General features: G+C 46.2%; 1 protein-coding gene across 1 annotated transcript; it reads left to right on the plus strand.

The window, feature by feature from the left end:
• The first annotated feature begins 14,535 nt into the window (after positions 1-14,535).
• Positions 14,536-26,179, plus strand: STC1 (stanniocalcin 1). Its single transcript, XM_030312377.2, has 4 exons — positions 14,536-14,948; positions 16,950-17,092; positions 17,798-18,009; positions 24,433-26,179. Exons 1-4 carry the CDS (start codon positions 14,831-14,833, stop codon positions 24,701-24,703), a joined length of 744 nt encoding a protein of 247 aa, XP_030168237.1. The 5' UTR covers positions 14,536-14,830; the 3' UTR covers positions 24,704-26,179.
• Positions 26,180-26,481: the final 302 nt, after the last annotated feature.

Here is a 26,481-nt window from a genome sequence, read left to right on the forward strand (position 1 = left end):
GAACAGGCAATGCAGCTGGAAAATGTGACCTATCACCAAGGAAACAGGTAATCAACAGAAACCAACCCCAAGATGGCCCATATATACGGTACATTTAGCAGACAAAGACTCTAAAGAAGTTGGAGCAGACTGTATTTTCTAAGGATGGCTACAATAATGTCTCCCATCCTACCTGGTCTTCTTCAAAGTAACTCTCCCATGATCTGACTTGAGACCCATGTGACCAATAGAAGGCAGGAGAAGTAACATTATAGGACTTCTTAGGCTAGGTCATAAGAAACCCTACAGCTCTTCCATCTGTGTCTGTGGGAACACTCATGCAGCTGCTATCGTATGAGTTCAAGCTACGTGGACCGGCCACCTGTAGGTGCTGTCTGTGACAACTCCAAGGGAGTTTCTAGCTGACCGCCCACATCTGCTACTAGTCCTCCGAATGTGTCATACGGATGTTTAGCCCAGTCTGTCTGAAGACTTAAGTAATAGAAATTATTCAGTCTATGGGACGGAAGAGAAAAAAAGACTGGAGAAAAACGCGCACGTGCTTCGGGACGGAAAATGTAAAATGTTCTACCATATGAGTAATAAGAGTTTCAGGAGGAAAATAGAAAAAAAAATTGTTTTGAAAAAATATTTGGAGAAATAAAGGCTGAGATTTTCCCAAATTTGATGAATAACACTGACTTGGAGATCCAAAAAGCTCAGTAAACTCTAAACAGGGTAGTATGAAAAGAACCAATGTTAGGAAGATTATTATAAAATTGGAACACGGTGAAAGTGGAAAAAGTGAACATTGTAGCGTGCTAATATTTGTGAGGAAGAACGTAAACATGAGCCATCACTAGAAAAACCATGAGTCCAAACATGTTTAAATATATGTTTAAAATATACGTTTAAATATATCCAGGTGCTGGAGTGCCTGGCTGCCTCAGTAGTTGAGCGTCTGACTCTTGATTTCGGTTCAGGTCCTGATCCCAGATTCTCTCTCTCTCCCTCTACCCCTCCTCTGATCATGTATTCCCTCTGTCTCTGTCCCTGTCTCTGACTCTCTCTCTCCCTGCTTCCCTCTCAAAAACAATTTAAATAATATTAGTGGGACCGTTCGGAAACTAGAATGGATCTAAATAATCATTAATTGTTAAAGGGAATCTGAAATGAAATTACAAATTATTGAGAAAAAAATGATAAGTGAGTGTACCAGAAGACAAAATGTTTACAACATGGTCAAAATAGCTTTCATGAAAATATGTATGTTTACTGTATTATATAAAAAGAAGTGTTTCAAATAAATTAACTAAACTTCCGATCGAAAAAGCTATAAAACTAACAGCAAAATTAGAAAGAATAAGTTAATAAACGTAAAAATAGAAATTAATTATCTAGAACAAAATACTAGAAGGCTTGATAAAACCAAAAAGATGGTGCTTTGAAAACACTATAATAGGGGCGCCTGAGTGGCTCAGTCGGTTGAGCGTCTGACTTCGGCTCAGGTCATGATCTCGCGGTCTGTGAGTTCGAGCCCCGCATCAGGCTCTGTGCTGACAGCTCAGAGCCTGGAGCCTGCTTCGGATTCTGTGTCTTCCTCTCTCTCTGCCCCTTCCCCACTCGTGCTCATGGGAATACCATGGAGAAATTTATACCAATGTAATGCAAATACAGATGAAAAATTTTTTTCTTGGAAAAATATAAATTGCCATATTTATAAAAAAGAGTAGAATATCCAAATAGAGCGATGAGATGAAAATAAATGAAAAATAGGGGCACCTGTGTGGCTCAGTCGGTTGAGTGTCCCAGTTTGGCTCAGGTCACGATCTCGAGGTTGATAAGTTCCACCCACACACGTGGCTCTGTGCTGGTAGTGGGGAGCCTGCTTGGGATTCTCCCGCTCTCCCTGCCTCTCTGCCCTCCCCAGTGCTCGCTCTCTCTCTCAAAATAAATAAATAAATATTTTTAAAAGTTTAGAAAGACATTATATTAATCTAGGAAATAACTAAAATGACAATTTTATTTCACCAAATATTTTCCAATTACTGCTACTCAGCATTGGTGAGTGTATGGATGAAATGTTCATTCTCGTAGACTGCTCAAAGAAATAGTGTAGGGGCGCCCGGGTGGCTCAGTCAGTTGACTGTCAGACTTTGGTTCAGGTCATGATCTCACGGTCCGTGAGTTTGAGCCCCACGTCGGGCTCTGTGCTGACAGCTCCGAGCCTGGAGCTTGCTTTGGATTCTGTGTCTCCCCCTCTCTCGACCTCTCCCCTGCTCGTGCTCTGTCTCTAGCTCTCTCAAAAATAAATAAACTTTTGGGGCGCCTGGGTGGCTCGGTCAGTTGAGCGTCCGACTTCGGCTCAGGTCATGATCTCACGGTCCGTGAATTCGAGCCCCGCGTCGGGCTCTGTGCTGACAGCTCAGAGCCTGGAGCCTGTTTCAGATTCTGTGTCTCCCTCTCTCTCTGCCCCTCCCCTGTTCATGCTCTGTCTCTCTCTGTCTCAAAAATAAATAAACGTTAAAAAAATAAAATAAAATAAATAAACTTAAAAAAAAATTTTTTTTTACATAGTAATATAAAGAGGGATGCCTTTTCAGCCTCTATAAAATATTACGTGCTTAGCCTTTGGCCCAGAAATTTCACCATGAAGGATGTATTCTACAGAATACAGAAAGCTTACACATTCCCCAAAAGGCATTTACAATGATGTCGAATAATTTGTAATATTGAAAATATTGGAACAAGCTAAATGTCCCCCATTATGGGATTGGCTATATATTTCATATAACAGTTTTAAAATAATGTCTATCTTTGTTATACTTCAGTAAACGTGTCATGTAAAAGTGTTTTTAAAGGGGAAAAAAGCAAATTAGGGAGGGCCGTGTGCAATGTAATCCTACTTAAATTTTAAAACAATGAGAACATTGTATATGGTACACTGTATCTAGCAGAATATTCACCAAACTGTTAAGAATAGTTCTTGGCTCTTACTTGTGTTAACATATCGGGCTTTTCTGGTTGCCCGACCTCTTCTTTATCATTCCCCAAAGAACTCCAGTTTTGTGCCTCAAGAGAAGATACCTCCATCCCCATTTCCTGAAATGAGCCTTATTGCTCTATTTATCCCCGTCCCCCTTAGCAGTAATAGCTTCAGGAAATCACATTTAAGTCATTAAATGCAAGATGTTTTTCAGGTCAGGGTTTAGTTCAGGCGTAAGCATGTGGCTCAGGTCCGTGCAGTAACAAGCCAGAAGGAGCATGGTGAGGGCTTCTGTAAAATAACTTGACTCTCAACCGTGAGCAAGTGGAAGACAGGCTATCACTTCAGAACCCCAGGAAGTACTGCTATGAAACCAGAAGCAAATACAACTATTTTGTCTGCACGAGGGAAATCGTCTCAAGATGAAAGCCACAGAGGAGGGTGCACCTGAGGGGATCCGGAGTAACAAAGACAGAGCTATTAAGATAAGGTGAACCTGAAGCCTTACGAATTTCGTAAACTGCAGGTAGAAGAGTCAATACCCTGGTTGTTTAAGCAAGTTTGATTCCGTTATTTGCAGCTCAGGGGATCTACTTCATACCCTCGATGTCTCACTAGCGTTTAACAGCTAACTATATTTCCTTTTTGGTGAAACACTGTCTTCTCCTAATTTGGTGATTGCCCCCTCTCGTCTCACTGGACTTGCCTTTTAGATCTTCTTGCACCCTCCTCTTCCTCTACCCAACCATTTCATGTCTGACTGCCACAAACCTCTTCCTTTTATGGCCTTCTTCAATTCTCACCCAATACTTTCTCCTTCGATAATCTCAACCGCTTCCACGGTTTCTAAGCCCTGACAACCACCACCCAGTTTATAACTCCAGCTCAAATGCCCCTCTTGACCAGTAGATCCAGATACCCAACCACCTACTCAACATCTCCTACTAAGCACCTCAGCATCTTAACTCAGTCCAAAACTGGGGTCATCATTTTGCATCTAAACACACAAAAACTCTCTCCCAATGGTGTTCTATATCTCAGCGAATGCCCCCCCCATTCATCCAGTTCGAGAGAGAAACCCAGAAATTATCTTTGAATATGTGCTCTTTCTCTCCTCACTGTTCCCCACCCCGTACGTCAATCACCTGATCCCACTGATCCACTAACCTATGTCTCTTGGAGCCACTCATTTTTCTCCAACCCCACTATCCCTTCGGTCCAAATGCCATTCATCCTCACTCATGTCCTATGAGTGTACCTATTCTATCTTGGTTCTCAACAAATCCAGTCTTCATCGTGTAGTATGAAATACACACTTTTTAAATGCAAATCTTACCGGGGGCGCCTGGGTGGCTCAGTCGGTTAAGCGTCCGAATTCAGCTCAGGTCATGACCTCGCAGTTTGTGAGTTCAAGCCCCGTGTCGGGCTCTGTGCCGACAGCTCGGAGCCCGGAGCCTGCTTCGGGTTCTGTGTCTCCCTCTCTGTCTGCCCCTCCCCCACTCATGCTCTGTCTCTCTCTCAAAAATAAATAAACATTTTAAAAAATGTTTAAATGCCAATCTTCCCAATGACACTTGTTTGCCTAAACTCTTTAATGGTCTCTCGTTGCCTGTAGGAAAGAGTTGAAAAATCTTAACATGGACCACAAACCCATGCTTGATCCAGCCCCACCCAACCTCTTTGGTCTCATCCAGTATCATTCTTCCCCTTCTTACCTCTTTCAGTTCCTTGGACTCCCCATACGGCATCTCAGGATGACCATGCATTCTGCTTCCTTCTCACTATAAACCTCTCCCACTTCCACAACGCGGGTGAATAACTAGATGGCATCCTACTCCTAGAGAATGCGGGCCGTGGTCGGTGATCCCGAGGACTCGGCGACCCAACCGCCTGGCCCCCACTGTTGCCTAACTGCTTCTTGTTATTGTCCCGACTTCAGCTCAAACACCCTCCTCAGGAATCTCCTCTGACCATCCACCCACGTTCAGTCCGATTATTGCCTTGAATGTTTGAACTGTGACACCCGGTACATTTGTGACTATTTGTTTATGTTAGCCTGTGGCTGCCACTTAGCCAAACTAGTGACATTAATGAAGGACTGAACATAATGTTGTACATAAGAATGTAGGTTGGATTTTCCCCCTCATAACATGGCAAATGCCGAAGTAATATTTAACAACCCCTATTTTCTTCCTATCCCTGCTGATGTTCTTGGCTTAGAAACAGTGTGAAAGAAAAAGTAAAATAACATGGATAATCCTGTCTCTGCCAATAATTTGCCTTTTAAACTTGTCATTTCATACAGTTAGGAAGCCGAGAGAATATACACGTACAAATTTCTGTCCCCTCTCTACTCATTCTTCCAAAACAAGCATGGGCAAAAGACCTCACCAACGGAGAATCAACTATTTGGATGGCACACAGATGCCCTTCTACAAAAGAGGTGCTTTAGAAAACTAGACTTTGGAAACTCTATCAGGTGAACACCCACCATACTACATACGAATGGGGAAAGGTGTAAGCTCAGAGCTTCCCCAGCAGTTTGAAGGCGCGAGAGCTTGGAACCCCTCAAGCAGTAATGGCCGTCGCTCTAAAGGTCTTCTCTTTACATAGAGAGCAAGCCAAGAAACCACCACACTCTCCCAGACTCATCAATGCGGCCACTGTGCTCCTCCTCCCCTTTTCTCCAGACAAGAAAATAACCCTCAATCAGGTCGAGCCATTCCCTAAGCACGAGGCAAGAACAATTGCAAGGGGGCAGCGAGAGAAACACAGACAAGGGTAACCCAGATAGCCTTGTTCTGCTGCAGTATTTTGGGCAGCCAGCAGCCCTCGGCTGTGAGTGCTAGAAGGAGCAGTGTGGGGAGACAGCCAGTGAGGAGCCGAACCCAGCAGGGAAATTCCAAAAGTAGCAGCACTCCTACACATCTGGGTGCAGCCGGGCCCGACGACCCTGAATCATGGGCAGCAGCAGAGAATTGTCTAAGCTGGAGGAGAAAGACCATTCTGGATGGCCCCTGCCCCTTCCTTCCCTGCTGTGCTCCACCAGGCAGTTTTAGAAGAGTTTTGTACAGTTGAACGCACAGTTTTCGGGAACCTAAAGAGAAACACGCTGTACTATCTTCCTAAGTATATTTATATCTGAAATTGAGCGTTTAAGCGTTCCTCTGTAGAATACCACCGGTCGGAATCATGCCCTCTGGAGTCAGACCCAATGTTGAATCAAGACACGCCTTCTTAATAACCCTGCCTCTTTGAACTTCCCTTTCCTGCTAGGTAAAATATGCATCATAACACCTGACTTCTCCCATTGTTTAGAAAATTCAATGAGATATGAGGTATTCAAGTCCTGTAGGCCCTCAAGGAAAGGTAGGTCTAAATAGGAAGGTAGCTGTAAAGAAGGAGCTTGGGGGGGCGCCTGGGGGGCGCAGTCGGTTAAGCGTCCGACTTCAGCCCAGGTCACGATCTCACGGTCCATGAGTTCGAGCCCCGCATCAGGCTCTGGGCTGATGGCTCAGAGCCTGGAGCCTGTTTCCGATTCTGTGTCTCCCTCTCTCTCTGCCCCTCCCCCGTTCATGCTCTGTCTCTCTCTGTCCCAAAAATAAATAAAAAACGTTAAAAAAAAATAAAATAAAATAAAGAAGGAGCTTGGGGCTCCAGGGATAAAAGCTGGTCCACAGCAGAACCAAGGTAAACTCCGAGAAGGTAAGGAGCTAATTGGCTTAAAATCAACATTCCCCAGAGTGGGTTCCAAGGAACACCAGTCCTGTGGGATGTCGATAAGTACTACTCATTAAAAAAAAAAAAAAAAAAAAAAAAAGCTTTCTGAATAATACCTTTGGGGCACATTGGACTAAACAATGTAAAAGCTTTCTTACTGCAGGATTTTTGGGTGACTTCAACATGCTGATGCTCATGGCGAAACCCTGGTGCATATCGTAGGACTATTTTACCTCTTGGAATACGCTCTAGGAAATGTCGATTTACACTAACGGGTGCCTGCGTCCTGTCTGATAACTCCTTCATAAACCAAAGCCATAGGAGCAACCTATTCATTAGACACTATAGGATGCTACCCTGTGTCTCTGAGCTCGTCAGGGCTTAAAGATCACCGAGAACGGGGAGAAACCTTGCCGGTTCCAAAAGAAAAAAAAATACAATAAGAACACTGCAAAAATTTGCAACAGATATTTAAGTAAACGTCTACAAAATGCAACACTATACCCCTAGCCAATTGCTATTTAACACTGCATATATAATTACATAAAAATATACTTTTGATGGAATATGAATGCATCATAACATATTTGCCATATTGTGATTCAGGGGCTCCATTAGAGCCTAAAGTTTAAAAGGCCGTTAGTTACCTTAATAAGGGCCACACCTTTAAGGGCGCCTGGGTGGCTCAGTTGCTTAAGCATCCGACTCTTCATTTCAGCTCAGGTCACGATCTCATGGTTTGTGGGTTCGAGCCCCACATCAGGCTCTGCACTGTGCTTGGGATTCTCTCTCCCTCTCTCTCTGCTCCTCTCCCGCTCTCTTCTCTGTCTCTGCCTCTCTGTCTCTCTCTCAAAATGAATTAAAAAAAAATAAGAGCCACACCTTTAAATAGATATTACAGTGTATCACACACACACACACACACACACACACACACACACACACACACTGGAGCTGGAGATGTTCCAATCGATTAAAAATCAAAGTTAAAAACCAAGCCCCCAGCATGACATCTGCAGTCAGGTTCAGTCACTTAACAGTGAGATAGGTTGGGGGTTCCCCCTCCCAACCTTCCACAAGCCTTCATGCCCAAGCACTTAGTAGAGTTTGGATTCTTCACCCTGTAGCAACTCCCTTCTGGCAACCGCCACGGAACCCTGCAGCAAGGCACAGCTCCTTGTCAGGAAATCAACCCCTCCCTGTGAAAAGCCATTCAGGACACCGATTTTACAGCGGATGGCTTTGCCTTCACGGCTTCTAGAGGAGCGTGGTGCTTTCCGTGGTTCTTCCCAATTCATGGCAAAGGCCACATTCTAGGGAGTGAGAGGGAAAGGGGTTTGAGAGGGGCTGAAAGACAATCCCAGTTTCTAAAGAGACTGCATTTGTTTGAAAGAAGACACACAAGGAGAGGTACAAAGTCTCAGTCTTGTCACCCCATGGAAGGCAGCTTCTCACTTCCTGCTCAGTCAGCCTGAAGTCTGCTGTGAGTGATTTAAACACCAAACGAAGGACAAAATGCACCCCCCCCGACACACACACACACACACACACACACACACACACAGAGGAAACTGCCTTTCCTTTGTTAATCTACAAGAGACCACTGAAGACAATAAGTTACGACTATGGGAAGAAATCATTATAAACACAAATAGGAGAATAAGGAATGAGAATATCATTAAAATTTGCCATATGAAAAGAATCATAATCCACTGTTCCACACTACTGTGAGCTAAATTTCCCTGTCTTAGCACAGCGACTCCCCTGATGACATTTTTGCCCTTAAGGATTTCACCACTTCCTCCAAAGCTGTAACTTTTTTTCTCTCTCTCTCCCTCCCCCTTCCTATTATTGTCACTAGAGAGTGGGGAATGACAAGTTCAAGAAAATGCTTGCCTTGAGGCCAGAACGTGTTTCCTTTGCACTTGGATTTCCATTTATTCCACTGAATTTCCTTACAATTAATTTTTAAATGGGCTGAGAGAGTTCATTTCCCCAACAGCTGACAAAAATCGTGTTCCATGAAACCAAACGAAATGGCACTTGGTGACCATTTTTGCTACCATTATAAAACCCTTACAGTATAAACTCTGACTCTGCATTCTGCACTTTACAACTCTGATATAGTCATTGGAATACGTTGATACTCCCATGATACCCACTCAGAGCCAGGAACTGGTTTATCTTAATTGCACTTTAGCCTAAAGCATATTAAATGCAACTTGATTATTAAATGCATTTGAATTGCCACAATAAATTTCTTGGCCAGGTTTCCAAACATCAAGTAAAGAAATCTATAATCTCCTAGTCTGGCCCCTTTGCTGACTTGCCAGGTAACTTTGTCTAAAGGCTGCTCCCTCTCGACATCCTCTTTTCTCAGCCAATAAACTAGTAATAATAGATTTGTCTAGCACTCAGGAACGGCTGCAAGACACTTCTTTATACCAGGATGGCATTTTGCAAACGACAAGCTGGCTTTAGGCTAAATATGTCAGAATGAGGCTTCAGCACAGGTTGTTGACGTGGATTTTCTTAATTTCTATTTCACAAACTCGTTGGCATCACCCATCGGTCTCACTCATTAGGGCTCACAGTTTAACACTGTGTATTTACTGCCTTGCGTCCAGATCTGTGTCTCCGTGGCTTGCCCCGCCCCGCACTGTGTGTTCTTTCACAGTGCTAACACCCTTCCAGGCACAGAGAGCTTAAAGAATCCACACCGACGGATGGATTGGTTGGTTAGAAGCGGTAAGCCCTGATCTCTCACTGGAGGGGTCTACATTAAGCACTGAGTGGAGGACTTCCTCAGACACGTGTCGTGTGACAGGTCTGCCCCAGTGCCTGCACCTAACAGAGTGCCAATGTCCTCTTCGCTAAGGTGTTTGGGGGCAGGACCAAGAAGCAGGGGAGCGCTCGTGCCCCCACGTCGACCTCCCACACTCCCCTGGAAGATTTCCGATACAGAACAGGCACAAAAAAACGTGTCAGATACAGAGTGAAAAGCTATTCAGCCTTGACTTTGGTCCGAAGACCACTGGAAGAAAGAATGCTAAGTGGAAAAAGGGGTCAAAGAAATTTCGTTTTCTTCACTGATGAGGTGCAATGCTCACCACCACCTGGAAATAAAATTCCTTCTTGAAAACAAAGAACCCAAAGTCACACGTGTTACCACCTGCCCTGAACAGTTAGGTACAGACATTGCCCTCCCCTTAGCACTGGGGTAGGATAATTTAAAAAAACTTCCCTGCCACTTATCTCCCTAGTAGGCAGTGTGCATGTCACGAAAATAAAATTCTTCCCTTAAAAAGCATCCTGGTGGCCTGAAACAATGACCAAGCTAACAGAGCCAGGAGTCACAACTTTTTTTTTCTTTCTTTTTTTTAATTTAAGAGCCATCGCCTTGCTGGTTGGTTCGAGCGCCCTCATGTGTCTCAACAGAGTAACGTCACTTTAGGCCTTCTGGAGGGCTAGAGGTAACGACAGATTCAATGACACACAGTAACCTCTTCATCCCGTTTCAGGCACCTCTTGTGACACGAAAGATTTTCAGATTGCCCCTAGGACTATGAATTTGTCCTCCCTGATGTAAAGTGACATCGTAACTTGTACCTGGAAGAACGAACGGGAAGCCAAGGTTCACAGAAGCGGAGGCTAATTTCAACTTCTTGCCTGTTCTGGTTTAAACATGTTAGGTCATCCTGCTCATTTCTTTTTCCTCCCCCCAACCCAGACTGAGGGGCAGAGCTCTAAGCCTGCATACCCCCTCCTCCAATGCAGGGCTCGCACAACTGAAGAACCCAGGGCTGCCTCTATAATAAGCAAATCTCAGGAGACCTAGCTCCATCTTCCACTCTATGACCAGGGGCTAAGCCACTCTTCTCTCTGGGTCTTGGGCTCTTCCTCTGGGAAGAGAGGATAGTGGTTCATTTCTCACAGATAAGAAGCATCTGCAGAAATGCCTGGCAGAGAGTAGACAGGCACCCAGTAAATGTTAATTGAATGCAAACCTACAAACTCTCACACACACCTTGCTGCTTTGTCTTCCTTTTCCTTCTCCTTCTTTTCCTGAAGGTTCGGAAGGCATGACTCAACATTCCAACCATACAGTCAGGCCCAGAATTCCCAAAGCAGAATAACAATGATGCCCCAACCTTGGTCACTATGGCAGACCTGCCTTGATGGGTCTAGCACTCTGTTAACAACAAAAGAAAGATTTATCAAGAAACCATGCTCCCGGGTTCCTCTCACCAATTCACCATTAGCCATTCACCACTTAGCTTTAAGCTAGCCAAATCCAGCAAAGCTCCAGAGATTTTTGGCTTAATCTTCTCACTGAACTCACGCCAGCCTCGCACGGGCACAGCCAGGGCATCATCACCCAGCCTTAGGTGTTGGCAGATTCTCCCACCCACCTCTTTGCACTTTCCCTGCTCAGGGGCAATGGCAAAGCGTCCCCTCTCCTCCCCCCACTGCACCTGGGGCGCCTCCAGCTCACAAAGGCCGGGCTGGGGAAGATGTCTCATCTACTGGAAATATAGTCAAGTCCTCTGTTAGGTAAGCCTACTGCTTTAACAGAAGCCAGAAAGTGCCTGACCGACAGACATGCTCCATATATCTTGTCAACTATCAACATCATAACCAGTGAAAGGGAAAGGAAACACCCTGATGTATATTGCCCCCATTATCATTAAAGTAGGAGACAGGTTTTTTTCCCCCCAAGAGAAGTTCATGGAATAATTGATAATTTCCATTTTATTTAAAATAGCTTGTCCTTTCCTACTGCTACCATCACTGTCCAGGGCCTTATCAACACGAACATATTACTAACTGGTCTTATAACCTCCATTCGTTTCTCCCTTCCAATCTTCGTAAGTATGATCAAAAGATCTTCCCCAAACACTGACTTCAACACATTCTTTAACAATTCCTCCTCAAGAAGGCTTGCTGACTCCCTGTTGCTTGCAGGACAAAATTCGAGCTCTGAAATCTGCTATTCAGACTCCCCCTATTGTCTCCTACCACCCCAGAGAAGTTACAAAAGAACCAGACATCACCTCCAGAGTTCCAGACTCTTACACCTCCAGACTCTTACATCACTGCTATATCCAAATCCAAGACGAGAACACGATGACTGTGGACCCTCAGATATCCTTGAACTGAAATCTAAGTAGAAAGGCCCAGTGTCAACTTCACAACTTTTCCTCTTTGGAAAGAGACTTTACCTTGGGTGTTTCCACTTAGACTCCAGTTCCCTCCTTTGACATTCAAGAATGTCAGAGATGGGAATGACCTGATGCCCCCCCCCCCCCCGCCGCCCGGCCCCCCGCCCCGGTTACATTCGCACCAGTGCAGAGGGCTGCTGTTGGATTTCTTCAGAGGATAGCTTATCTGTCCTTGTGAAACACTTCACACAGCCGGCAATGAACCTCCAGGCACGTGATAATCAATGAGTGAAATAAGAAGGAACAATAAATCAACATCAGAGGAATCACAAAACACATCCAGACACTTGTAGGACATTCTGTTCTGGTGGCCGCACCAGATAATGGGAAAAAGAATATAGATGGGAGAAATCATCACTCTACACCCTACAAAGCCAGTAGCCAACAAGGGGAAAGTGCAGCAAGAGAAACAAACAGCGCTGCCTTTAACGAAGAGAAATGGCTAAGGAGGTGGGGAATGCTGAGGAACAGAAAGCAAGATCCTCGGGGAAAAGATGCATGCATCTGTTCTCTTGTCCTCCCTCTAGGAGAGAACACTGAACCATTATATTGCATTACCATACATCGACCACTCCTGCCTAAAGCAGTGAAAACAATTTCTGAGCTTTCCAGATACGAACTCTTTGAAAAATGAAATAATCATAGCTTTTTCCTAAATTCGTAAAAAGCAAAAACAGCAGTTTACATCTTTCCCACACTGACCCTTCCTTGAAGACCCCTTCATGAAGCCTTCCCCACATCGCCACCCAGCGTTGACCACGCCCTTCTCTTACCACACAAGGTCCTCACATCCTGACCCTTTAGGAAACACGACTGAGGTTGACCATCTCCCCAACTTGACTGCAAGCTCGACAACAAGAATCCTGACTTTTCCTTCTCCTGTATCTTCTTCTGTATCTCAGCCCCCAGCACGCAGCCCAGGAGGTACTTGAGAAATACCAACACTGTCACTCAACCTAAATGGAAATGTACTTATTATTTAGTGAAAATGTGAAAATTCCCTTTCTTTCCTTTAGAAATTTCCGTTTTCCTTTATTTCCTCTATCCTTTTTTCTAGCAAACTTGGTCCTTCCCAAAAAAACCTTTTTGCAAGGGAGGGCGGCGCCGTAACCACTCAGCAAGCCCACTCCCCTCACACACACAGAGCGGAGTCTTGGTTTGTGGTTAGGAGAGTTGGCGTTGTTTCTTCCACCTTTGAAGGTGTTAGGATTTAAACTGAAACCACTGCCTTTGCAAGATCATCTTGTTCCTGCCTGCATGAATCTCCAATGGCCCTTTTGCATTTACATCCTGAAAATGTCTGAAGGTTGTCTTGCTTAATCCCTTCCCTGCACCCCAGCCCTTAATGTAATGCCCACTTTTTTTTTTTTTTACCCTGAGAAGTCCTCTCCTGGATCATCAGCCTCCTTCACAAGTTAAGGACATGCCTCAGTGCTGCCTACTTATAAGAAAATATGAGCTTCTATACCAGGCATGATTTGTGATGCCACTGTAATTTCCCCATTAAGTCTAGAGCTTAGCAGCCCTCTCTCCTACACATTCTGCTCTTTTCCTACCCCTTCCCAGTCTTGCCTGCCCCCTTACTCTCTCCCCGCCCCCAAGAAATGAACTGGTTTACCTAGCAGGTTTCATCTTGCTTCGGCCAGCTTATTGTTTCAACGTGATTATGAAGTCCCCTGGCTTGAAAACACAGTTTGTTAATTTCCAGGCATTCACGATGTCTCCCTGCTGAGTTTAGTGTGTGGAGGTGTGCATGTGTATACCTGTGGTAACTAACACTCCTGGGCGTGCAATCTTGCTGGTGACTAAGAAGATGGAATCAAGGTAAATTTGTGTAACTGGAGAATCATAGTTTTTAGAGATGTAAGTGATGCTAGACTTCGATGTTGGCATTTCACAGATTGGAAAACAGAGGCAGAACAAGGTAAAAGGACTTGACCAAGGTCACAGAGCTAATCAGTAGAAGAATGGGGGCCACCACTCAGAGCTGTCCTATCCCAGTCCGTCAGGGCCCTTCCACTCAGATGCGTCCCTCCTCAGGGGTTCATATATGTGAGTGAGAACTCAGGATGCCCACGTGCAACCAAAGTGCATCACAGACCTGTGAATATGTATGTGCCAACAAGATGGGGACAGTGCCGTGCATGTAGCTTACAAGGTAGACAGTATGCAGTAAAATCGGACTGAAACGGCTGTAATGAGGTTCAGTTAGAATCCAAAGAGACCACACTTCACGTCCTGCTGATGCTGCCCATTCCCCACCCCCTGTAGATCATTTGAAAAAAAAAATGTATTTCCAAAAGCACCTTGTTGAGATTTTCATGATTTTCCCTCAGTTCGATCAATACACAGTCATCCCTTAACGCCATGAAAATAGCTTTTCACACATCCATGCACACACCGTCACACACACACACACACACACACACACACACACACACACGTAAAACATTGGCAGCAGGTACTTTTAATTTGCTGGAAAATATTTCTAAGAAGTCAAACAGCTCCAGCCCAATGAGAGTGCCCTCCGATTGGCTAGCCAGACCAGTTGAAGGACCTGATTGGTCCCTGATCCTAAGGACCGATAAGAACGGCTATAAAATCCCTGGGTGCAGCTCTTGGGCCCCCAGTTTGCAAAAGCCAGAGGTGCAAGAAGCAGCCACTGCAGCAGCAGCAGCAGCAGCAGTAGCAGCAGCAGCAGCAGCAGCGGCCAACAACAGCAACAGCAGCAGCAGCAGCAGCAGCAGCAGCAGCAAAAGCGTCAGCAGGAACAGCATCAGCAGCAACAAAAAATCCTCATCAAATCCTCACCTAGGCTTTCAGTGTATCCAGATCCACATCTTCACGCAAGCCGGGAGAGGGAAAGAGGAAAGGGGGGGGAGGAAAAAAAAAACCCAACAACTTAGCGGAAACTTCTCAGAGAATGCTCCAAAACTCAGCAGTGCTTCTGGTGCTGGTGATCAGTGCTTCTGCAACCCATGAGGCGGAGCAGAATGATTCTGTGAGCCCCAGGAAATCCCGGGTGGCAGCTCAGAACTCAGGTAAGCGGCAAACCCAGGACCGGTTTCTCCCCCAAAGAGCTGTCCTCATTTGCCTCTCGCTTTTGCAACTGTGTCTGTGACGGCTGATCTTGATAATAAATGTGCTTCATGCCTGATGGCAATAAACTGCCAGTGTAATCCAATAGCCTTAGGAAGTGGAGCTCCTTTGTTTAATAAATTGCATGCAACTAACGAAGAAGCCGGGCGCTCTGCTGAGGGTATTTCATTGCATAAGCCTACTAGCCTGATTGCCTGAAATCTGGCACGTACCCTCTTGGGGGAGGGGGGGAGGGGGCGGGGGAAAGGCCTGAATGTTGGCATGCTTCAAAGCGCTCTCTATACTTTCCAGAAGCTGAAGCCGATCTTAAGGTGAGACACGGTTTGTCTGATGCTGTCCCCCTTTCTTCACCCTTAAGTCCCCATAACTGGACTTCCCTGCCCCTTCAGAGAACACACAGAAAGCTCCCTCTGCAGACAGATTTACCGAACCATAGCCCTCAAGGCTGACAAATCCCGGGCAGATGCAGAGAAAACCCTACACATCCCACCCCTGACACTGCTCCTTCTCTTCCTCCGGCTTTCTCGCGCCTTCATTCAGCTGCCCGTGCAGTGCAGCCCGTGGCCAGAGGGCCCCCTTGAAAAAGAGTATTTGTGAAATGTAGCAGCTGTTTCTTCAAGGGGAAGGTCTCGCTCTCGTGCTGACTCCCAGAGCAGTTAATTGTGTATTATCTTGGTCTCTAAAGGAAAAGAGTCCTTAGGAAGGCGGTATTAACACCTCTGCCTTTTGACTTCACTTGTCCAGCTTGCCCCTCTGACATTACTGCCCCCACTCCCCTGACTGTCAGCAAAGATGGGATCGCAGGTGTCCAAATGCTGCAGACAACGCTCCTCTCCGAAGAGCACAGGTCCCTGCCCAGAGGAGGGCTTTGCTTCACTTCCTTTTGTACTTAGTTGCTATAGAAATGCAGTGATTCACAATTCGAGCTTGCCTAAAACAATAGCAACCCTAATGCATATTAAAACTGCTTAAAGCAAAGTTATAATTTGAACCCGTGGAAATATATAATTAGGGAAATGACTTGTAACATCCCAGAGGCTGCGGGTGGTGGGAGGGGGAGGGGAAGCCTAACCGAACCAGGCTTTTGATCTCAGAGGAGAATCCTATGGTATGAAGGCTGCAGATCATTTCTTGCCGAGCTGCTTGCCAGAACACCCCCCCCCCCTTTCTGTAGGAGAGAAATTACTTTTATGGGAGATCTTATCCAGAATGTAGAAAGCCCCATGCAAGTTCTTTGCGGTTTTCTTCCAGTCTTGCACAAGGGGTGCCTTGGCCTTGTTATTCCACACCTGTGTTTCTTTAAAAAAAAAAAAAAAAAAGGAGAAATGGTTTTTAATATGAGAGAGATTATGCATACCTCTAAGCACTGTCCTATGGTGGGGGCTGGGGTGAAACATGAACGGATCAGATTCCTTTCTGCCAATATGAAGGTAAGTTAGCAGCCCTAAATTGGAAGGGTCTCCAAGCGCACTCCTTGGCAAATGGTCCTCTGCCATTTAGACTAAAATTCCATTCTTATTACTCCGGAGTGCATTTTTCAGAAGCCAAATGGACTCCCTGGCCCTTCTACTTCCTAAACCTGACCACCAGCCATTGCCTCCTGCCTTCCCGGGCTTTCGGGCTCTAAGTGATACCCTCTGATGCTGGAGAGCTGTTTCAAGCACTGTGCATTCCACAGACTCTCACCTTACTCCTCCGGCCACCCAAATTGTATGTGATGGTGAGACCAACAGGGAAAGCTCCTGCCCTCTCCTTCCAGGTGCAGGAGGGATCTGCCTGGCCTGCCCCCGACCCCACCCCCTCTGAACGGGTCTATCTACTGGCCCCCTCGGAGACGTCCGAAGAGAAGTTCTTCTGACCCCTTGTCCTTGAATGGCGCCCTCTCGACCCTTCCGAATCACCCTCACTGCTTGATCCAGATTGGATGGATTTGTCTCTTTCAGCTGAAGTGGTTCGCTGCCTCAACAGTGCTCTGCAGGTTGGCTGCGGGGCTTTTGCCTGCCTGGAGAACTCCACCTGTGATACAGATGGGATGTACGACATCTGTAAATCCTTCTTGTACAGCGCTGCTAAATTTGACACTCAGGTAAGCAGACCTTGACCCCTGCCTTCCACTGGCTGCTTGTCGTTAACAGTGTGCTAGACTATTGTTCTTAGGAGCTAGTCTTGTAGGGAAGCAGCTGTGCCTCTCAGCCTCCTCAACTGAAATCCCCAGCTCCAGCGTGTGCATGCACACTCCCGCGTGTGCGCGTGCACGTGTGCACACACATGCACACACACACACACACACACACACACACACTTTCCGCCAGGAAGCCGGTTCTGTACGAGACGCTCCCCACCCTCTAATGCACGATTGTCACACACTGACACAGGTTATCTTATAAGGGAGGGGTGATGACCAGAAAATCCTCGCCTCTTCAAGAGGAAATAAAAATGTTCTTCCAACAAAGAAGTTCTCACTGTAGGACCCAGCATCCTGGCTTGTGAGTTATCAAAGTCTCGATCCCAAGACAAAACCGCATCATGGCTACGTTCAAGCTGCAGGGTGGCTGATTGTGGGTCTCTTTCTTTCTCCTGTCTCATTATCTCTACGGAGCTCAATTCTGAAGGTAGTCTACGAGAGTAGGGACATTTTTTTTTTTTTTTAATCCTGGTCGCGGCATGCGAAGACATACAGACGGCCAGGGGACCGCGCCAAGGCAAGTCCCCTTAAGTTCCACATATTGTATGCCCCGTCCTCTCTGGGCAGCTCGAGCTAAAGCTTCTCCTCCTACCCCTTGCCTGGCAGGGAAAAGCATTTGTCAAAGAGAGCTTAAAGTGCATCGCCAATGGGGTCACCTCCAAGGTCTTCCTCGCCATTCGGAGATGCTCCACTTTCCAGAGGATGATTGCTGAGGTGCAAGAGGAGTGCTACAGCAAGCTGAATGTGTGCAGCGTCGCCAAGCGGAACCCCGAAGCCATCACCGAGGTGGTCCAGCTCCCCAATCACTTCTCCAACAGGTACAGAATGAGTCCGCTTTTTTGCACTGGGGAGGGAGGAGGGGGGCAGGGCGGTGGCAGAGCCAGACACAGAAGGGGGTTAATTGCCACAGTCATGATCTTATTTTAGCTTGCAGCCTTCCCAGCTTTTGCAGGGAAAATATGTTTGTGATTGGTTGTGACAGCTTAAGCAGCCTGGATTTTTTTTTTCCTCACTGTTATAGGAAAAGTCTTTCCATGCAGCTAATAGAAAGCTCCATCTGTGGCATCCCTGAGTGCATTTTCATTGTCAGTTTCTCACAATAAGCCTGAAGGGCATTGTGAAGTTTATGGACACAAGCTTTTGAGATACCACATTCGGCTGAAATTATGACTGTGCACGGTACAGTTGGCCATTATAAAAACCCCGGTCAAATGTCATAATGCAGACTTTCAAAAAAATTTTTTTAACGTTTATTTATTTTTGAGAGACAGAGAGAGACAGAGCACGAGCAGGGCAGGGGCAGAGAGAGGGAGGCACAGAATCTGAAGCCGGCTCCGGGCTCTGAGCTGTCAGCACAGAGCCTGATGTGGGGTTCAAACTCACAAACCACGAGATCATGACCTGAGCTGAAGTCAGATGCTTCACTGACTGAGCCACCCAGGCGCCCTTTTTCCAAAAAAATTTTTTAATGTTTATTTGTTTTTGAGAGACAGAGAGCATAATGCAGACTTTCAAATCCGCATGTGTTCTGAGCAGTCCCAAGCCCAAGCACATATTCCAGCAGGTAGCCCAGAATAAGCCAGGTCACTTCGTTGGGGACTCAGATTTCCTTTGTGAAAAGTGAGATGACTGGACTAGATGATTCCCCCTCCCAGGCCCATGTTCGTTCTTTCTCTAGTCCAGAATTTCCTGGAACGATGTTTCTGGCGAGTGCTCATATTCTCATCTGAGTATTCTAACATGACCCAAAACCCCGGAAGTAATCATAGCTGAGCACCGGCCTTTCGGTGCGGCCGACTCACTGTCTTTACCAGCCGGGAGTGGACACCCAAGACACGAGAGGGCTGACATCCTCATTCCACGACCTACAAAGTTGCCCAGCAAGACCTGGGCTTCCCCATCTGCGATCAAGTTAGGAGAGGTGCCGGTGGGGCTGGCATGGAGGTATGGCAGGGACAGTGAGGCTGGGACACGTTGAGCCCTACTGTGATGCCACACGGCCTGAAACTCGCCGCCTAGTCCTGAAGCACTATGATCCTTTGACTCCCCAGCCAAATCTGCACACACTGACAAAGATCAGTCCTATTACCTGTTGCCCGGACCACCGGAGAGCTAACAGGAGCCTCCCTGCTTAATCTCCTAGCCAGGTTCTGTCCCTTCTTCGGATAGCACCAACAGTCTGCTCCTCCAGGGGCTTACCAGTGATTTAGTCACACCCATGTATGCAAGTAGAAGACGGGAAAGGTAGGTCTTCCTTAGGGAACTGACATTAAAGGCCCCTGACATTAAAACTCTGTAAAATTTCTGATTCGCACTGAAGCACACGGTAAAGGCTCTCCAGAACCTCATGTCAACTTATAAAATCATTTGTTCGGTACTGAGAAGCGACCGTGTCCTTGGGTCCGAGCTGATTTCCTCAGAACAAGAAAATCAAATCCCACATTTATCTCAAATGGCCTATCTCTTTATATTGATCTTGGTCTTAAAATTCTCCCAAAAAGATTCTTGTGACATCTGAAAAGAAGAAGGAAAAAAAAAAAATACAATCGCTGGCTAATTGTTGGAGTCTCCCTTCAGCACAAAGGAAAAAAAAAAAGAAAAAGAAAAGAAAAGAATTTTTAGTAGACAGGGGCTAAGGACAAAGTATGTGTTTGCGGGGCAGCTGGCGGGGGCAGGGGTATGTTGGCAAAGCCACCGTTGTAAGTCTAGACCGTTAAGGATCCTGTGACAATTTGTGACTTACAATATGGCATGTGACCAACTTTGAGGCGAGGCGAACCTCTCGATTTCAACTGAGGTCATATCTTCCATTTATAAAGGGAGAGGTCGTATAGAAAGGATAATATAGACTCTGGACTGGTGATCCTAAATATCTAAGAAGCAACTAGGAATAGGAGTTTTTAATCAGGCCACTATTGCTTTCAATGGGCTTTCTTTTACACCACTTCTTTTTTTTTTTTTTTTTTTTTCAACATTTATTTATTTTTGGGACAGAGAGAGACAGAGCATGAACGGGGGAGGGGCAGAGAGAGAGGGAGACACAGAATCGGAAACAGGCTCCAGGCTCTGAGCCATCAGCCCAGAGCCTGACGCGGGGCTCGAACTCACGGACCGTGAGATCGTGACCTGGCTGAAGTCGGACGCTTAACCGACTGCGCCACCCAGGCGCCCCTCTTTTACGCCACTTCTATCAGATGGCCACAGGAACCTGGTCATGTCCCTTTTTCATCTTGGGAAATCACGCTTATTCAGACAGTGGGGGAAAGTGGCCATCTCTTGAAGACCAGAATCTTCATGCAGCCCTTTCTCCCATTATTTCACTTCAACTGGTTAATATTATTCCTGCTCCGAACTGTAGAGATTTCCGGTTCCATGCTGGGCTTGGTTTGCTCTATTTAAGCTCCTCGCTCTCCCGAAACATCCTGCTTTCCCAGCCTCTGTCCCACCACAGAGACACGTTAAGTTGTGCCAGTTGGCACTGAGTTGCAAAGGGAAGTAGTTACAGGTTCATTCCACCTTCCTGTGACTTATCTAGCATGAGATTTGGGCCTGGGAGAATCCAAAAGCCTGTGACTGGACCGGGAGCCAGAACAGGGACGTTTTCCACGGGAGAAATGCGCTCAGAAGGCAAAGGAGAGTTGGCTGTCCCCCTGACTGAATTCGCAAACTGCTCTCTTAGCCATGAGGGACGCAGGCAGAATTGATCAGGCAAGCTGGGAGGCGTGAGGCTTGGGAAGAAATCAGACCAATCCAGATCCAGGGTGGGAAAACTGACAAAGCTTCCAGCTCTCTAGGGCATGGATAGGGAACAGGAAACAGAAGAATAATATTGATCAAGGGAAACAAAGGACTATTTATAAACCCTCACACAGAACGTTCCTAGGCAGTATGTGTGTATTTGGGTAAAGCATGGCTGAAACAGTAGCTATGGAGAATATCTGATGTTATTCTTTACCAAGAAAAAAAAAAAAAAAAAAAAAGGCCAGGGATGGAATTTTCAAAGTGGGAGGAAAGAAACATGCTTTAGAAGGTCCTTCCAGGCTGGGTGATCAGAACACTTAGCCCATCAAGTCCCTGCAGCACATCCTGCCAACCCCTATAAAGGTGAAGAAAGGACCCTTCTGAAATAGTTCTAACTGCTCTTGCAGAGGATGAACCTAAAGCAGACCTGCACCATCCTTGTTCAATTAAGAAGGAAATTATGTATCAAATCCCTAGAAACATAGAATGCCATAGCTGGAGACGGGCATACACTGTAAACGCCTCATTTTACTGATTGAAAACACAGAGGCCCAGAGAAGGAAGTGACCGGCTGAAAGTCACACAGCTAGCGAATTGACAGAGTAGGGCCTAGAATGCATGTGGCCTTGAGCCAAGCTATTTGATTTCTGCTTCAAAAATGGCAACCAGTAAAACTTGTAGGAAATCTCCACAGTCCAAGTAGAATAAAAGGAGGAAAAAAATAGACTGCCAAGGAGAAATGAATACATGTGCCCCATGGTGATCAACGATTAAATTTGGTAAGTTATCTCCTCAAAGAGAAGGCACATCTTACCAACAGCTATAGTAACATAAACCGTGGGTACACGATGGTGTGCGACAAGTACGTGGCAATCGCTAATTCAACTTGTGCTGGAGACACGATCTCTTAAATAATCTCACTCAGTGACTTCTAGATGGGGAGGGTCTGTCTCATTCATCCACACAATCCCAGAGGTCAGTGCCATTCCTGTGTATTCTAGCCCTTAATGGAGAGGCACGGGCCTAAACTGTGGCTCACTCTGGCAAATGATGTTGGCCTCAAGGCAGCCTGACAGGTTGACACATTTTCCAGACTTGGAGGAGCAGTAATGGAGCCATGGACATTTTACAGGGAGCCCTCTTAACCTGCCCTTGTTGAGTTAACAAAGCTCCACAGAGAAGCTAAGGGTAGATTTGGAGGGTGTCACCAGGGTGGTCAGGCTGGTGAGGTCCTCATCCAGAAACACCAAAAACAGGTGTCTTATCTTGGTGAGCAGCGAAAGTAGCAGTAAAGGTAGGCACCCTCAAAGAGGGAGAGTAAGTGCTTTGACAAAGTGGAACGCAAGAGGCACATCTGGCCTTAAAGAGGCGAGGCTAATGACAGAAGCTTGGTTTCCTTACTGGGGTGAGACTTCGTCATCCGGGCAAGAGCCTTCAATGTCAGTCTAAGGAAAGGCCTTCTTCTGTAGCTCATTTGGCAGGGGCAGTGAGGGCGGGTGGGGGGGGGGGTCATCTGTTGTGAACAGTTCTTTCTAGAAGTGAAAGGGTTCGCTTTAAGTTACAAAGTCCTGATTGGGGGCCAGGAGGGTGAGAGGTCAGAAACCTTATTCTCTAAGATCTAATCGCCCTGTGAAATGGACCCAGAGATCACGGGGACCCATGTCCTTGCAGAGCCCAAGAGTAAAGGGGTGCCTGGGGATCTATGTGGGTGCGTAGGTATCTGAAGCCGTTGGTGCAAAGTAGTTTATTCTCAGTTTTTCCAAAACCATCTTTCTCCCCATGTCCCCATCCAAATGAGATCTGCTTTGACTCATGTGCTTTATAATTCCGAAGGGCTGGAAAATGTGTTTCTGTGCCAGAGAATCCCAGTTTTAACAACAGCTGGATATAATCCTCCCTCGTGGGAGGGGTAGAGCCAGGACTGTGTCTGAGACCCAGGCGGCAGGATTTCTCTTTCGTTCGGCCCCCAGCTTCATCTGCTCACCCACGGAAGGGTGACCGCTCTGCTTCATTACCCGTGTTCCACTCTGTTTACCGTACATCCTTGAAAGGACCTCTCTGGGGGGTTAAGTTATTCTGGAAGGATGTTTGATCCTGTGCTCTGCGAGGTGAGTTAAAAATAAACAGGTTTCTTTTCATGGAAGATCTTGTGGCCCCAGTGACCCGCAGGCTCCTCTGAGGAAAGAGTCTCCCCACATAAATACTGGAGGTCACTGTCATCGGGAGAGTCTCTTATTAGTGCACACAGAGCTAATGGGTTTTGACAAGTGCCACCTCCAAGTGGAGCAAACACGTCCCACCTCGCGTTGGAAAATTACCTGAACTGTCTTCCCAATGAACAGGACAAGTAATGCATACGCTGTAAATATTAGACAGCTTGTTCCTGAGCCATAACACTTAGCTTCAGGGTTTGCTATACCTAAACAACTTGCATCTAAAATGAAGGTGATTTATACCAAACCCAAAGGGTTTTTTTTTGTTTGTTTGAACTTAACCACACCTACCTCTAATTTTTCTTCCTGGAACCATGACTTATTGGAAAGAATTATTATGTCTAAAACTCCCCATTTCCTCAGTGACCACGAAATAAATTAACAAATTGACAGGAAGCAGGCAGTGTGGCCCCGGGACCCCGGCACATGAGGGTTACCAAAAATAAAGCCACGAATCCTGCCTTCAATAAGTTCACTGCCCAGTAGGGGAAACAGAACCATCCCTAGACCATGCACTGCTGCCCCGTGTGATGCTAAGCAGGGATCTGTAAAATGTCCAACAAAAGGAAGAGGCCCGCAAAAGCTAGAGCAGTAGGAGAAGACTTGGGGGGAGTTATTGAAGCGGAAAATGTCAAGGACCACCAATGTTTCCATGTAAGTGTCCTCATTGCCTGTCATTCGGCCTTCTGACCGCAATGCGCCTCTGAAGGAAGACTGAGAATGAGAGCAGCCCATGGCCTCTAGCAAGGCGAGCTGAGCGCGTGATGGGGAAATTAGGTTGGGGAGTAAAACGCGTGAGACACTCGAAGGCAGGGGCCTCCTTTGAAAATAGAAGTGAAGTCTGAGTATGCGCTCAGGTGCACGCGCACCTGCACACACACCACGAAACAAAAGGAAAATTGCAAAGGGGCATCAAAATACCTGCCAATTCCTGTGCCAGCGACTCTTCATGTAAGTGGCCGGGGCCGGGCGCACCTCCTTACGTTGGACTAAGTCTCGTTACTACCACTAACCCATTGTATGACCTCAGACGAGTCGCTTTAGCTCCTCCCACGTTTGTTTCTTCTCTGTGAGATGATGACGTAGCCACTGCACGGTCTTTGCGAGCCCATCTAGCTATGCGTTTCTAAGTTTTTAAGATTTGCAGACATGGCTGCCAGCTGTCAACCATTTGTGCTCGCACGCATGGTCTGGCCACGGCAGATGGCGTTGGCTGCAGCCCGGATAAAAGACCGGGTCTTGCCTGGCTCTCGCCGACTGACCGTTGCCTGTATGTCTGCCTTGCAGATACTATAACAGACTTGTCCGAAGCCTCCTGGAATGTGATGAAGACACAGTCAGCACCATCAGAGACAGCCTGATGGAGAAAATTGGGCCCAACATGGCCAGCCTCTTTCACATCCTGCAGACAGATCACTGTGCCCAAACATACCCGCGAGCTGACTTCAACAGGAGGCGCACGAGCGAGCCGCAGAAGCTGAAAGTCCTCCTCAGGAACCTCCGAGGTGAGGTGGCCTCTCCCTCCCACATCAAACGCACCTCACAAGAGAGTGCATAAGCGGGGAGAGGTGTTCCCAACCTCGCCCAACTAGTATCATTTTAAAGGTGTTCGCGCACCAACTTTGAGTGTACTGTGCCTGGTTTGATTTTTTTTTTTTTAAGTAGTTCCTATTTTCTATTCCCCTGACAGAAAACTGCATGAAACTAGGCTTCTGTAATCAATATCCCAACATTCTGCGATGGCAGCGTTCCCACAGACAGAATACGTGTGATCTTTCTGCCTCTCGGCAGGAGAGAGTACCCTTTTGATCACTTCCCTCTACCATGTCTTCTCCCGGGTCCCCTCAAACTACTCTCAAACACAGAGCATTCGCGTAAGGCCCAGTCCTTGTAATTGGAAGATGTGGAGGCCTTTTAGGATGGTTGCCCCAGTAGAGTTAGCTGATGAGAAGCAACTTAACTTAAATGCATGTCTTAAACGCTCATAAAGATGTTAAATGGAATTCGTGTGATGAATCTGTGCTGGCCATGGACGAATATGAATGTCGTGTTTGAATTCTTGATCTCTCATGAGCTAGTATCTTATGGTCTTGATCCTCTAGTGTGTAATTTCCTTTCCGACACATTTACCAAATTGCTCAAGCCTGGCTCTTCAACCAGAGTTTGAGCCCGCATCTTCTTGCATCTAATGAAAAACAAAAAGCTAACATCTTTATGTACTGTAACTGCTCAGAGCTTTAAAAGTACCTTTAACAATTGTCTTAAAACCAGAGAATCTTAAGGTCGAACTGTGGAATATAAATAGCTGAAAACTAATGTACTGTACATAAATTCCAGAGGACTCTGCTTAAACAAAGCAGTATATAATAACTTTATTGCATATAGATTTAGTTTTGTAACTTAGCTTTATTTTTCTTTTCCTGGGAATGGAATAACTATCTCACTTCCAGATATCCACATAAATGCTCCTTGTGGCCTTTTTTATAACTTAAGGGGGTAGAAGTAGTTTTACTCAACATCAAAACTTAAGATGGGCCTGTACGAGATAGGAAAACCCAACAGGTTTATCTGAAGGACCCCAGGTAAAATGTTAATCTCCCAGCCCACCTCAACCCAGAGGCTACTCTTGACTTAGATCTCTCCTGAAACGGCTCTGTCACATCCAACTGGGAATTACGGGAACCAAAAAGAGCATCCCTTTGGGCTTGGACCACTTACAGCGTCATAAGGCCTACTCTATCTTGGGAAGTGGCAATTCTTGTCTCACCGCCTCTCATCCGTGCCTGATAGCTCTGGCAAACTGATGACGGCGTGGGAGACTTTCCATTAAATCGATCAGGAACGAGTCAATCAGCCTTTGGGTCTTCAGTTCCGGGGACTTGGGGCTGAGGGGGTATAAATAACCCTGGGCTGTCCAGCCTTAATAGACTCCTCTTACATTTTTGTCCTGTAGCACGCTGCCTGCCAAAGTAGTCCTGGCAGCTGGGCCATCTCTGTAGGATCGCAAAAAAAATAAAAATAAAAAAATAAAAAATGTAAAAAACAAAAAAAAACAAAAAAGCAAAAAAAAAAAAAAAAAAAAAAGAAAAAAGAAAAAAAAAAAAAAAAAGAGCGAGAAAAAAGAAATGGGGGCTAGATTATTTCTGCCGTGATGTTTACAAGATGGCAACCACCAAAGCCAAATGACTAACCTATCTATGAACAACAGTAGTTTCTCAGGGTCACTGTCCTTGAACCCAACAGTCCCTTAAGAGCGTCACTGCCCACCAAAGGTCAATGTTGAGGGAGAAAGAGGGAGGAGGGGTAGGACTGCAGGGGCCACTCCAAACTCGCTTA

This window comes from Lynx canadensis, chromosome B1 (assembly GCF_007474595.2).
Source record: "Lynx canadensis isolate LIC74 chromosome B1, mLynCan4.pri.v2, whole genome shotgun sequence".
Lineage (NCBI taxonomy): Eukaryota > Metazoa > Chordata > Mammalia > Carnivora > Felidae > Lynx > Lynx canadensis.